General features: G+C 47.6%; 1 protein-coding gene across 1 annotated transcript in view; it reads left to right on the top strand.

Annotated features, from left to right (window-relative positions):
- The window catches only part of ITGA11 (integrin subunit alpha 11), a 124,697-nt gene extending 120,155 nt beyond the window's left edge, over window positions 1–4,542 (top strand). The window contains exons 29-30 of the mRNA XM_033851883.2: window positions 2,354–2,467; window positions 3,153–4,542. Of these exons, the coding sequence (XP_033707774.1) occupies window positions 2,354–2,467; window positions 3,153–3,224 (186 nt within the window). The 3' untranslated portion in view covers window positions 3,225–4,542. The remainder of the gene's footprint in view (window positions 1–2,353; window positions 2,468–3,152) is intronic.
- Window positions 4,543–12,366: the final 7,824 nt, after the last annotated feature.

Genomic DNA, 12,366 nt, shown 5'->3' with positions numbered 1-12,366 from the left:
ATCCTGTGACTCAGGCTCACCCCCCAGATGAATTAGGCAGACAAGGGGGCGAGGACAACGAAGTGTGGGTGCAGTCTGGGGGAGAGCACAGGCGCTGGCATGGGGGTTGGTCAGAGCAAGCCATGTCCAGGGAAGGCTTTCTGGAGGAGACGGTCCACTTGACCTGAATCTTGAGAGACATGTGGGAATTTTCCAGGCAATCACGCGAGAAGAGGCATGGTACAGACACCCCACGCACACACAGACCACCCCTTTCTCCGCACTAGTCCATTTGTCATTTACTAGTTTAAGTGATTTCTCCTTCCACTCCCACTTCCCACCCCCAAAAACCCCTCTTATACGCTCTGGATGCCTCACTTCTCTTAGAAAGCCAGCAACCCAAAATTTAAGCCCCTGTTGCCTTGGCTCTGTGCGAGGTGCTGGTGTGGGAAGGCAGGGCCAGCTCCCAGCCTTCAGGGATGGAAAGAGCACAGAAGGGACCTGCTGTTGGTGGAGCCCTACCTATGTGCTGGGCACCGCAACAGACACTTGCCGTGTTACCCTGCTTACTCCTCACAGCAGTGTGAGGGGCGTCCCCACGTCCATTTTTCAGATATGGAAACGGAGGCTGTGTGAGGTAAGGCAGAAGGGGAGCAGGCTTGCCTCAAGGTGAATAGAGGGTCGCTGGCCAAGCCGGGCTCCGCCATGCTGTCGTGGGTACGTTCGTTCAGGCTTTCAGCGCGTTGACTGAGCTCCTGCTCTGTCCCAGGCACCGTTCCAGGCACTGAGGATAGAGCAGTGAGCAAAATAGATAAAGCCCCTGCTCTCCCTGGAGCTGACACTCTAGATGGGGGTGGAGGGAAGAGTCAACGAACATAAATACATACAATGTCAGTGGTGATAAGGTCTGCCCAGAAAAACGCAGGTGCGTAAGGGTGGAGACGAGGGGTGTTATTTTATACAGGGAGACTGGGGAAAGCCTATAAGGGGACAGCAGACAGAGACTAGAAGAAATACAGTGGTGTCATGCAGCGAAGCGGGTTGGGGGAGCCCCACCAGCAGAAGGAACAGCAATGCAAAGCCCCAGCAGCAGGCGTGTGCTGGGCGTGTTGGCAGCCGGGTGGCTGAGGGCTGGAGTAGAGAGAGCAAGGAGCAGAGGAGGAGATGAGGCCGGCGAGATAAGCAGGGCCGGAGGGTGCAGGGCCTTGCAGGCCAGGACAAGGACTCTGTTTTTCACTCTGAGGAAGATGGGAAAACCTGGAGGACAGAGCAGAGCAGAGAATAAATCCCCTGCCTCTGGCTACTATTCCAAGAACAGACTGTAGGGGGCGATACACAAGCAGAAGGGGCAGCTAGGTGGCTGCTGCGGTCTCCAGGTGGGAGATGAGGGTGCTCAGTCCAAAGAGGTAGCCTTGGTGGTGGCAGGAGTGGCCACATTCTGGGTGTTTCAAAGGTAGAGCAGATAGACTTTGCCGGAGTCCACGTGGGTGTGAAAGTGAGAGTCAGCGACCAATACAAGAAGCAAGAGCAAGGAAGGACAAGGCTGCCATTTGCTTTGAGGGGAAAGATGTTGAAGGAACAGGTTTGAGGGTGAGGAGTGAGATCAGGAGTTTACTTGGGGACCTGTTAAAGATGCCAGGCAGGCCGAGTAGACAGTTGGATATGAGTCTGGAATGCAGTGGAGAGTCCAGGTAGCAGGTAGCAATGTGAAAGCATCAGCAGGCATAAAGATGGTTACGGCCCTAGGACTGAGTGAGCTTCCCCGGGGCTGCGTTAGGGCTCTCACGGCCCTGGGCACTTTTGCTTTCAGGGCCTTACTCCATAACCAAGATTTTTTTAAAAAGCATTATTTTCTGACTTGGTCTGTATAAAGACAAATATAATCCAGACAAGATTATCTTTTTTTATTCTAACTTTAAAAGAAACTAGAACACTTCTGTGGACCCCTAAAAGCACCATGGACCCTGGGCGCCGTGCCCACGGTACCTAGTCCATAAGTCAGCCCCGAGCTCACCAGAGCCATGGGACACACCAACACTTAGGAAGCAGCAAAGAGAGCAAGAAAGAGTGTCCCATGTGGTAGAAGGAGAAAGCAGGGAGAGTGGAGTGGCCCCAGGCCCAAGGCAGAAAGCGTCTCAAAGAGGAGGTGGAATCACTTGGTCACTTAAGTCAGATGTCTGCTGCACCAGGGCTGGGAGCTCTGAGGCCTCTCAGCAGGCTGGTGCAACCCATCCCTTCAGCATCTCCCTGAGGAAGGGGATGCAGCTCTCCCACCAGGTGCCTGCTGTCTCCTACCCTCCTGCCCCTCCCCAGGCTACCACCTGGGCCCCAGAACAGTAGCGCTGTTGACCTGGCCTCACCCCTCACCTTGCAGATCACATTTGAGATCTCCAAGCAAGAGGACTCACAGATCCCCATCTGGATCATCGTGGGCAGCTCCCTGGGGGGCCTCCTGCTGCTGGCGCTGCTGGTCCTGGCACTGTGGAAGGTGAGGGCCCCCGCAGGGTGCAGGTGGGGGGCAGCATCCTGGCTGTCCGGGCCTGGGGCCTCCGCCTCTGAGCTCTGTGGCCAGTCCCCATGTTCTCCTCCGCGTGGGAGCTGGGGCCCACCCAGCCTCCTCCCCAGAACTTGCCGACTCCTCACCACAGCAGGCAGATGGGCTAGGGCCACCAAAGGGTACTCAGCCTACAGCTCCAACCCTTTTGTGGGTCCCTCTGAGAACCTAATGAAAGCTAGGCTTCCTCTGATCAGAAAAAAAGCAAGCACACGCAGCCACAAAATGTCTCCAACCATGTCAGACTGTTAAGTCCCCCAAAAGCCCTGCTCCGTCTCTGAGCCTCAGGCTAAGAACCCCTGGTCTCAGCCTCTTCCTGTTATAGATGAGGTGAAGGAGGCCCAGAGAGGGGTGTTGACTAGGGCAGCGTCAAAGAGCATGACTGCTTGCCTCTTGACACAGGCTCCGTCCACTTGGTTCCAGCCTCCCTGTCACCAATTAAGTGGCCCGTTGTGCAGCCTGGCGGTGGTAGGGGAGATATGCAGCATGAGCTGGGGCGTTTGGGGAAGGCTTCTCAGGAAAGAAGCCTTAAGAGAGTGAGTGAAGGGAGAGCAGGAAGGGGAGACAGGCCCTGTCCACCCTGCCCACCCCTGAGATTTCTCCCTTTGCCTTCCCACAGCTCGGCTTCTTTAAAAGTGCCAAGCGCAGGAGGGAGCCCGGCCTGGACCCCACCCCCAAAGTGCTGGAGTGAGGCTCCGGGGGAGGCTGAGAGTTGATGGGGGCCAGGACACGGGCCCAGGCAGTGTGCAGGCCCGTGGCCCACCGAGCTGGGGTGGAGAGGACGCCGGCTCGCTTTGCACTTGACCTCATCTCCTGAGAGACCAAGTCTGCTCCCTCTGAAAAGAACTCAAGTCAGTTTTAAGAGGGACTGTCCTACTGGGAGCCATGGTACCTCCAACACAGATCCCTAGGGATTTAAAGGGACCCCCCCCTCCCAAGGTACACCCCAAAGCCGCCCCCAGGCTCTGTGGGGGCATTTGCTGCCCCCATCACTAAGGTGCTAGAAATTCGTCGTCACCCCATGCTCAGAAGAAACCCAGAGGGGAAGACTACAAATGCAAACCCACTCTGCCCTCTCCAGGCCTCTAGTTCCAGTGGGACCTAAGGGGACATCAGATCTGCACTCTGCGCTGTCCTCCCACCCCAACGCTGTCCATGGCTCCCGAGTCTCCTCACCCCTTCCCCAGGCCGGAGATAGGTCCCCGGAGCGCCCCCTGCCTGAGGGGCCCAGCGGTGACAGCTACTGGCCTGGATGAAGACAGACTCTGGGACGCAGAGACTGTGATGGACGGGCAGCTGGGACCTAGGAGACTGGGCACCCACCAAGATGCGGAGGTGGGCGGGCTCTCCCGCATCCCCACCGTGCGTTCACACTGACCACCACCCACATCCCCTCCCAACATGCTCTCAGCAGCTGCAGGCCTGCAGCTGCCACCCCTCTTGCTGCTTTTGTTCCTGGGAGCCTGGCGGAAGTGTGGATGACGCAATCCCCAGGCTCCACGGTCCCACTTCGTCTTCCACCGCAGCCTGTCCCGATGCGATGGCAAGGCTGCAGGCCGTGGGCAGGGGTAGAGGTGGGGGGCCTCCCCTCCCGGCATCACCCCCTCCCGACACACACACACACACACACAGCCTCTCACAGCCTCCCATCCCTCCCTTCCGACCACCCATCACCCATCACCCATGGGGGAGAAGGGCTGGACCAGTGCTGAGGGGTCCTCCCTGGAATGCACTGGATAAAGCTGGTGCAGGAACCCCCGGAGCCTGTGCAACCTTGGTGGCAAATGTCTGATCTGCCAGCCCATGGGACAAGTGGTACTACCAATGACAGCGCTCCGAGGACAAGAGGCATGCCTGGTGCCCAGCCGAGTAATTTATGCCTTAACTTTGTTGTGAGGTAGGAATGAAGGGGGGATACATCAAAGGCATCTGTCCCCTGTCACATAGTACGACCTTTACTGTCGTAAATATTTTAAAGAAATTTTTTAAAATACAGTGTTTAAAAACAACTAAGAGGCTGCCATCCCTTTTGTGGGCAGAGCATGTCCTAGTGAGCCACACTCTTTGAGGACAGGAGGTGGATGAGGGGCTCCCTGCTTCTTTCCCATTGTCTCTAGATGTTTGGAAGGGACTTGTCCACCCTTTGCTCCCCACAACATCCCCTCCCAGTGGCTGCCTGGTCTGGGATGGACATCTCCAGTGATGGAGCACTCCCTCCCCCTTTCCCTCCCTCCCAAGCCCACCTGTTCCATCTTTGGCCAGTTTAGATGGTTGAAACCCACATGTCACTGTAGCTTCTACCCCTTCGTTCCTGCTCTTTCCTCTAAGGCCTCCCAGATTTCTCTAGGCTGGCATCTCAGTGCTAACTTTCAGACCCTGACTTCTAGTTTCTTCACCTTTACCCACAGACTACTCTTAAAATTAGTTGTCTCCGTTCTATTCTCATGCCTTTGGAATCTCAAGAAGCCAGTAGAATCTTAGAAATTATTTGGTCCTGTTCCCCCATAGATGAGGACGCTCAGAACCAGAGAAGTTAAGAGAGCCCCAGGTCACAGCAAAATCCAGACTAATCCCAGGACTGCTGTCTCTCAAGCCAGACTGTCGTTCTAGCCCAGCCTTAGAAGGGCTTCGTGAAGGATTAGAAGGAATTGACATGAAGTCACTCGTCACTCTTTATGGGAATATTTTTTCTCAAATGGTGAAACCAAAATCAGAAGGTAACATTTTAAAATCGTATTTCATTTGCATCACTACCCTCATGAATGTAGTAGTCTGGCTGAAGGAGAACCGATGACCCCGCACCCAAAAGTGCATTGTTTGGTCTGGCACCAAGTCTTTCTGTCAAACGCCGTCAACGCTGAGAACGCTTTCACGTGAAACCAGACTTTCAGAGATTGGCATTCACATTTTTAAAATCTGCCATGTGCAGCCATAGTGCAGGCCAAACAAAATGCATCTGCAGGTCAGATGCAGCCCAGAGGTCACCGAATTGCAACCCCTGGACTCAGAGGCAGCCTTTATCCCCAGGAGGTCATAGTCCCTCCATGTCCTCCCCTACCCTAGGCCAAGAACAACGAAATGGTCAAAAGGTGGAAAACACGGGAGGCTTGTTTGTATCTTCAAGGCCTTCAGCCCTTGCACTGTGTCGCTCTCCTCTCTCTCTTATCAAGTCTCCCTTTCTGAAATTATTTGCTCTGGGGTATAAATGTCCATGGCTGGCCTTAAATGGGCTGGTAGGGCAAGCAGAGAAGATACATTTTACATGGAGCAAAGCCTCGTGCTAGAGCAGCGTTTCTCAGGCCTGGCTGCACATTAGAATCACCTGGAAGCCTTAAACGCTACCTATACAAGGCCCCACCCCCGAGAGGCAGACTTGATTGGTTGGGAGAGGGGCCAGGGCATCGTTTGTGTTTCAGAGTTCCCCTGGCGACTCCAGTGTGCTGAGCGTTGAGGTCAACAGGCAAGTGAATATGTAGGCTAGAAAGCGAACAACAAAAAAGGGGTTTACGTGCACAAGTGACCTTCTGTGCTGAGTAATGGGAACTGTGTTGTCATCGTAATGCTGTTCAGGTTGACTTGGCTCCCGCCTGCAGTTTAGAAGACTTTCTCGTTGCAGCAAGTCTCCAGAGTGGAATTTGCTACAGGAGATCACCCAGTTCTTGAGTTGGGGGCACATTTGCTAATGTCCGGGCGGGGACAGCCTCTGAAGCATTTTTAGCATTTTTAGCATTTGGTGGCAAGCTGTCCAAAACGGAACCTCAAATCAACATGAAAATTCATAGTATGGTTCATAGATGGGAGTTCTTAGCAATGCTGTCTGGTAGTTAAGTGTAATTATTTATGATGGAGCTAAGGAGTGAACTCAAGAGTGTTAACATGAAGCATAACCAACTTAAAAAGTCTTTTAGAAGCCTTATCGGCCCATCCTAGACACTACTTCAAAACAGCTGCGCTGATTTCCAGATGGCCTCGTGATACTAAAGCAATTCCACGGCAGGTGAGCGCGCAGGAGGAAAACGTGCCTGGGGCGGGGCCTGACTGCAAACCAAACTACCAGCAGAAGGCGGTTTTAGAATCTGCTCCGTGGACTGTCAGGATTTTTTAAATTCTAGGCTCACTGTCTAGTAGAGGGAAAGGACCTCCAACAGGGAGTTGTGAACTGAGATGTGCAAGATGTTCCGGGGGGTCCCATGTTGATTCTGACATGGTGACATGGTTAGACCCCATGCGCAAGGGGCGCCGGCCCTCAGAGAAGATACAAGAGCTGAGGGGCAGACCTTGGGTAGCTTTGAGAGAGGCCTCAGGCCCTTGCGCCATCATCCGGTGTTCTGCAGGGAAGTGGACATCAATTGTGCTGTCCCTCAGTTCCGGCCAGCTAAGAGTTGAAAAGGAGAAATTCAGGTAAGAGTGCGGCTTCTTTCTGGTGTCAGATGGTGTGGGCGTGTAAGCTCGGAGGGCAGGGTGTGCCTCTTAAAGTGGAGTATCTATCCAGAGCTGAGCGTCTCAGAGTGGGGTCCTGGGGCCACCTAAATCAGAACCTCAGATGACATTCTACCCCAGACCTCACAGATCCAGTTCCTGTGAGGTAATTTTAAGCACATTAAAATTATAGAACCAGAAATCTAGAGCCGTAAGATTTTGTTATTCTCTAGACTTCAACATCAGTTTCTTACAGCATGGCCTTTCTCAGCTGCCCTTTAGCCTATCTTGGTGGCAGCAGTCATCGGTAAAACCCCCCAAGGGGTGTCCTTCCAGTGCCAACAGTGGAGTTTCTGGGCCTTCCTTTTGTTAAGAAAGGCGGTACTTCTTAACAAGATGGGTATCAGGTGAAGGGGGCTAATACAAACACAACAGAGAGAGAGAGGAGAATAATTCTTTCCCAGGAAATGCGGGAGAGCTTCTCTGAGACCTTTCCTGGAGGTCTATAAAAGACAAGTTGCTGTCTCCATCAGTATTCAAGAGCTTTTAGCATCCATACTCTCCCAAAATAAGACACGAGACTCTTGGCTTTAAGCCCTAAGATGCCGGGCAGCCTGTAATCGAAGAAGCTGGCTTAATCATGCTTCTTTTCTGGCATATGACTCACTGCAACCACACCTCACCCCAAACATGAAGTGGCCAGGTTTCTCCACCAGATATGCCTTGGGTGATTGACTTAATACAGCCATTAGTAGTGAATGGTCCTGTCTTCACCACACTGACCTTTGTTTTTACCTTTAGCTAATGTCACGTTGCCCTTTATTCTGCACTACTTCTTACCTTTAAAAAAAAAAAATCCCCCCAAATTATCCTTATATTACTATTAATGTCAACTAGATCCCTATCAGAGGACAGTCAAGCTTAATCGCCCACATTAAATCTGCAGAGTGCTTCTGTGTCACTGTCTGTCCATTAGCTTTGACATCACACTAAAGTAGGACAGCATGTTCCAAACAAAAACTGAAACCGGAACGTAGGAGCTTTGCTGGTGTAGCTTGAAGGGAGGGTTACAAGCCTGGCACCTGGCCTCTGAAACTTCAATAAGATATAGGCTAAAATGTACCTAGCAGACTCACAAGGCTCAAAGTAGGGTGTGAGCAGAAAAATATTTTTTTTAAGCAGATGGGGGCACCATTCCTTAAGGACTCATCCTTTCTAATCAGTTGTGCATGTTCTTTGTTCCTGTCTCCCTGGTACTATATTAAAAATGATGATGGTAAAGTTTTCTGAAACGTTTTCAGAAGATGGCCCAAGCCAGCGTTCAAAAGTAACATCTTAAACGTTCAAAATTAAAATTTGAGGAAAAAATAGAAAATCAGATTTCAGATAGAGACATCTAGCTGGACAACAAGCTTATCAAGGACAGGGACCATGATTCTTATTTTTTGTATTCACATCCCTGATATAGTGCCCGACACACAGTAGGTGCTCGATAAACAGGAATTTCCAACTCTTTCTTCCTACTGGTTGAGGCCAGAGCAAACCCCAGTTCTGTTCTCCGGATGAACTGAGCAAACCAAATTTACAAATCACAGGCAAATTAGAATATATAATTTTGTCTAAGCTTGCCAAAAAGCTAAGATTTTGTGAGCTACCTGAAATTTGCATCTCATACTGAAATTTTCTAGATCAGGTATCTGATGAAATATATTACTGCCAGCATTTTCTTTTGTCTGGATATCTGTTACTTTAATACAGCAGACATTACTTGAAATACAGAAAAAAAAAAAAAGATGATTTACAATTTGGATGATTTCTGCAGTCCAGTCAGATATTTTTGCCAGGCACAGATCTGGCAGAAATGCTAAGATGAGCTTCTCTGGTACTGGTGTGAGAGTCTTACAGTGAAAGAGCACTGTTCAGCGGGTCAGTAAACTCAGAGCCTACCTCGGGCTCTGACACTTGGTCCTTGTGCAACCTTGGATGGCCAAGTCGCTTCTTTGTGAGCCTGTGTCCTCAACTATGAAGTGACAGAGTTGCCCTAAATGATTTTTTCAGATCTCTACAAAGGGACTCACTAAATCTAAATTTGAATGCAAACACGTGCGGAGGATGTGCTCCAGTACCACCCTTTAATACCCTTCTGGTAATCTTAACTATTGTAATTAGGTAAAAGAAAGAAATATGAGGTATGAATACTGGAAATGAGAAGGCAAAAGCATCATTACCTGTAAACGATGATTAGTGTATTTGGGACATCCAAATGAAGCAAATGAAAAAAAATTTTTTTTTAAAAGGGAGGGCTTCCCTGGTGGCGCAGTGGTTGAGAATCCGCCTGCCCATGCAGGGGACACGGGTTCGTACCCCGGTCCGGGAAGATCCCACATGCCGCGGAGTGGCTGGGCCCGTGAGCCATGGCCGCTGAGCCTGCGCTCCGCAACGGGAGAGGCCACAGCAGTGAGAGGCCCGCGCACAAAAAAAAAAAAAAAAAAAAAAAAAAAGGGAAATCCATTAAAATGCCTATATCAAAACATTAACATTTAGAAGTATATACAGTGGAAGAAAGGCTCCTCTCTACAATATAAACAAACAAACTAATGATAAAAAAAAAAGGAAGATATTTGCAAGACCTTTATTAAAAATAAACTTTCTGGTTAGAGAAAAAAGACAAATGAAACATCAGCCCCACTTTTATTAATACTTAACATTTAGCAGGCACTTCACTGTTTTAAGCACTACATTAAGCGTTTTAATTCTCTCACTTGCTCATCACAACTTAGGTAATATTATTGTCCCAAAGTACAGAAACTGCGACTTGGATCGAGGTCACAGAGCTAGTAAGTGATGGAAAGAACCCAGACAGTATTCCTCAGGGTTCCACCACACTGCCAGGTCTACAGAATAGAAGAGAGAACCCAGAAACAGATCCAATTACTTTATGGGAATTTACTTTATGATTCATATCAGTGGAAAATAAGAGAGTTCTTGGCTAGCTGGATCCTTAATCAAAATAAATTCCAGGTAGATAAAAGATTTAAACCAAAGAAGACGAGAAGGAAAGAATGTGGAGAAGGAAGAGGGAAAAAAAAGGGGGGGAGGGGAGAGAGAAGGGGGAGGGGAAAAGCCATAAAAGCACTAGAAGAGAACATGGGTAAAAAAGATATATGAACTTGGAATGGAGACAACTTGACAAGATACAAAATTCAATAGATATAAAAACTACTAAAAGTCAAAAAACAAACTACAAACTGTGACACGACAGAAAATTTCCTTAAATTTGCAAGGAATTTCTAACACGTAGCAAGAAAAAGACCACAACCCAAAAGCAAACAAAAGAAAGAAAAAAGGTCAGTAAATATATGTCAACCTCATTCATAATAAAGGAACACAAATCAGAACCATGAAATATTTTCCATTTCCATCATCTTGGCAAAAACTAAATGATTAGATAATATTTGATGTCAATAAGGATGTAGGGAGATGGAAGGCAACTGGATCACCTCTGTCAAGATTTTAAACACTCAGTCACTAAACCAGAAGTTCCAGAGCTAGAAATGAATTTGTTCTCTGAATACAGTATATAAGGATGTTCACTGAAGCAGTATTTGGAATATCAGTAAACTGAAAACCTAAAAATCCAACACTAAGGCCTGGTTAAATAAATTTTAAGTCCATCCATAGAATTAAATGCTATAAAATTGTTTTTTTAAAAATCTATACATACCAAAATAAAAAGTCCAAGATATATTAAATGAAAACAAGATGCAGAATAGCATAGGAAAGTTAAAAGTCCATTTGCATTAAAGAAAAAAAACAAAAAGGAGAAAATACACATATATACACATAAAATTCTGGGAAGCTACTCAAAAAACTAGTGAGTACCCTCTGAAGAGTCCAAATGGCAGGCAGAGAGAGATGAAAAAGTAACTTTTTTTTTTACTATTTGAATTTTTCTTAACTCTCTGAATTTTTTTCCCCATGCACATGTATGTAACTTTCACAACTTTTTAAAAATGAATTCAACAAAAGATCATCTCAACACTGAACAATAAAGACACACACTTCAAGGCAGTTTTTTTTTCAAACATTTACTGAACACAAACACCATTTTTTCCTATTACACAGCAATATTGTTAGTTTCAAATTAGCTGGGCTATTAGGACTGTCAGTTACCACGAAATTAAAAATGATTCTACATGTCAAACTCAAATAGAAAATGTCATGCAATATATAAATCACTAACAGGCCTCTGGTGCAGTCAGCAAGTTCACTATGTTTATTAAAGTCATGTAAATGGTTTGACAAAAGTGCACAATAGAATGACATCACTGGTTTGTTATAAATCACAGTGAATTACTAGAATACAACAATGTAATTCCTCTACGCGGAAGATTGCAGGATGGGGTGACTATTATAAAGGATAGGATCTTTCAACACGTTAAGCCAGTCAGAGTTTACTCCCCAGCTATATACTTGATTGGTTAGCAAAGCTGAGGTTATTTTCCCTCATCTTTTCTCCTCTACCAGTTACTAAGCAACAACAACAAAAAAAGGCCATGCACAAATTTTACAACACCTGATTAAAAAAAAGTTACAAAACCTTGTGCATTGCTTGGATGAAGCTTACATCTTTGCTCCTTCATTTTTCCGATTAGGCCACTCACCACATGACTCACCCCTAAATGAAAAGCCGTTAACAATTTAGCACTTCTCACCCCTGCACACACATCAAGGTACACTCCCCATAACCATCAAGTCGGTGTCCCTTTCCTATATGTTAACACAAATGAACACACCACAAACCTAGGGCTAGAGACCACATTTACTTCACAGTTTTGAAAATTAATATATCACCACTATCCATGTAGTATTTGTTTCAGATCCCATATTTGGAGAAGGTACTGTACAACCCAGCCCATCTGAAGATTTGGGCAAGTCTGCCAGGAATGTATGAGAGAGCTCGGCAATGTACCATACACAGTAGGAGCTCTCTACTTTCCAGAGAAGGTATCCAGAGCAGGGCTGTGCATTTTCAGAGTCGGAGTCAACACACAGCTTAGAATCTTATGGACTAATAACTTTTCATAGAGCAAAAGGCAGAGGTCTGTTTTCTTTAACCCATTTTAATGTTATAGTATAGTCAGTGAGGGAAGCGGAATAGTCATCTGTACACTGATACATCTGGCTAGCCTGAAAAGGAGCATTTAAAACATCTTACCATAAAAGCACAGAAAACCTACCACAAAAGCAAGTCCTTTATACTTTTATCCATCTACTCTCTAGTTCCATCACTGGCTGCTTCTAAAACCAGCAAACTAATCCAAGGTCCAGCAACTCATTCCTCACCCTGCCCCATTCCCCCAGAAAGAAATGCTTCTGCTTGAATAACCTAAAGTGGCCTTATTCCTCAAGTA

Source organism: Tursiops truncatus, chromosome 2 (genome assembly GCF_011762595.2).
Source record: "Tursiops truncatus isolate mTurTru1 chromosome 2, mTurTru1.mat.Y, whole genome shotgun sequence".
Classification (NCBI taxonomy): Eukaryota; Metazoa; Chordata; class Mammalia; order Artiodactyla; family Delphinidae; genus Tursiops; species Tursiops truncatus.
This window is presented reverse-complemented; position numbering and strand designations above follow the sequence as displayed.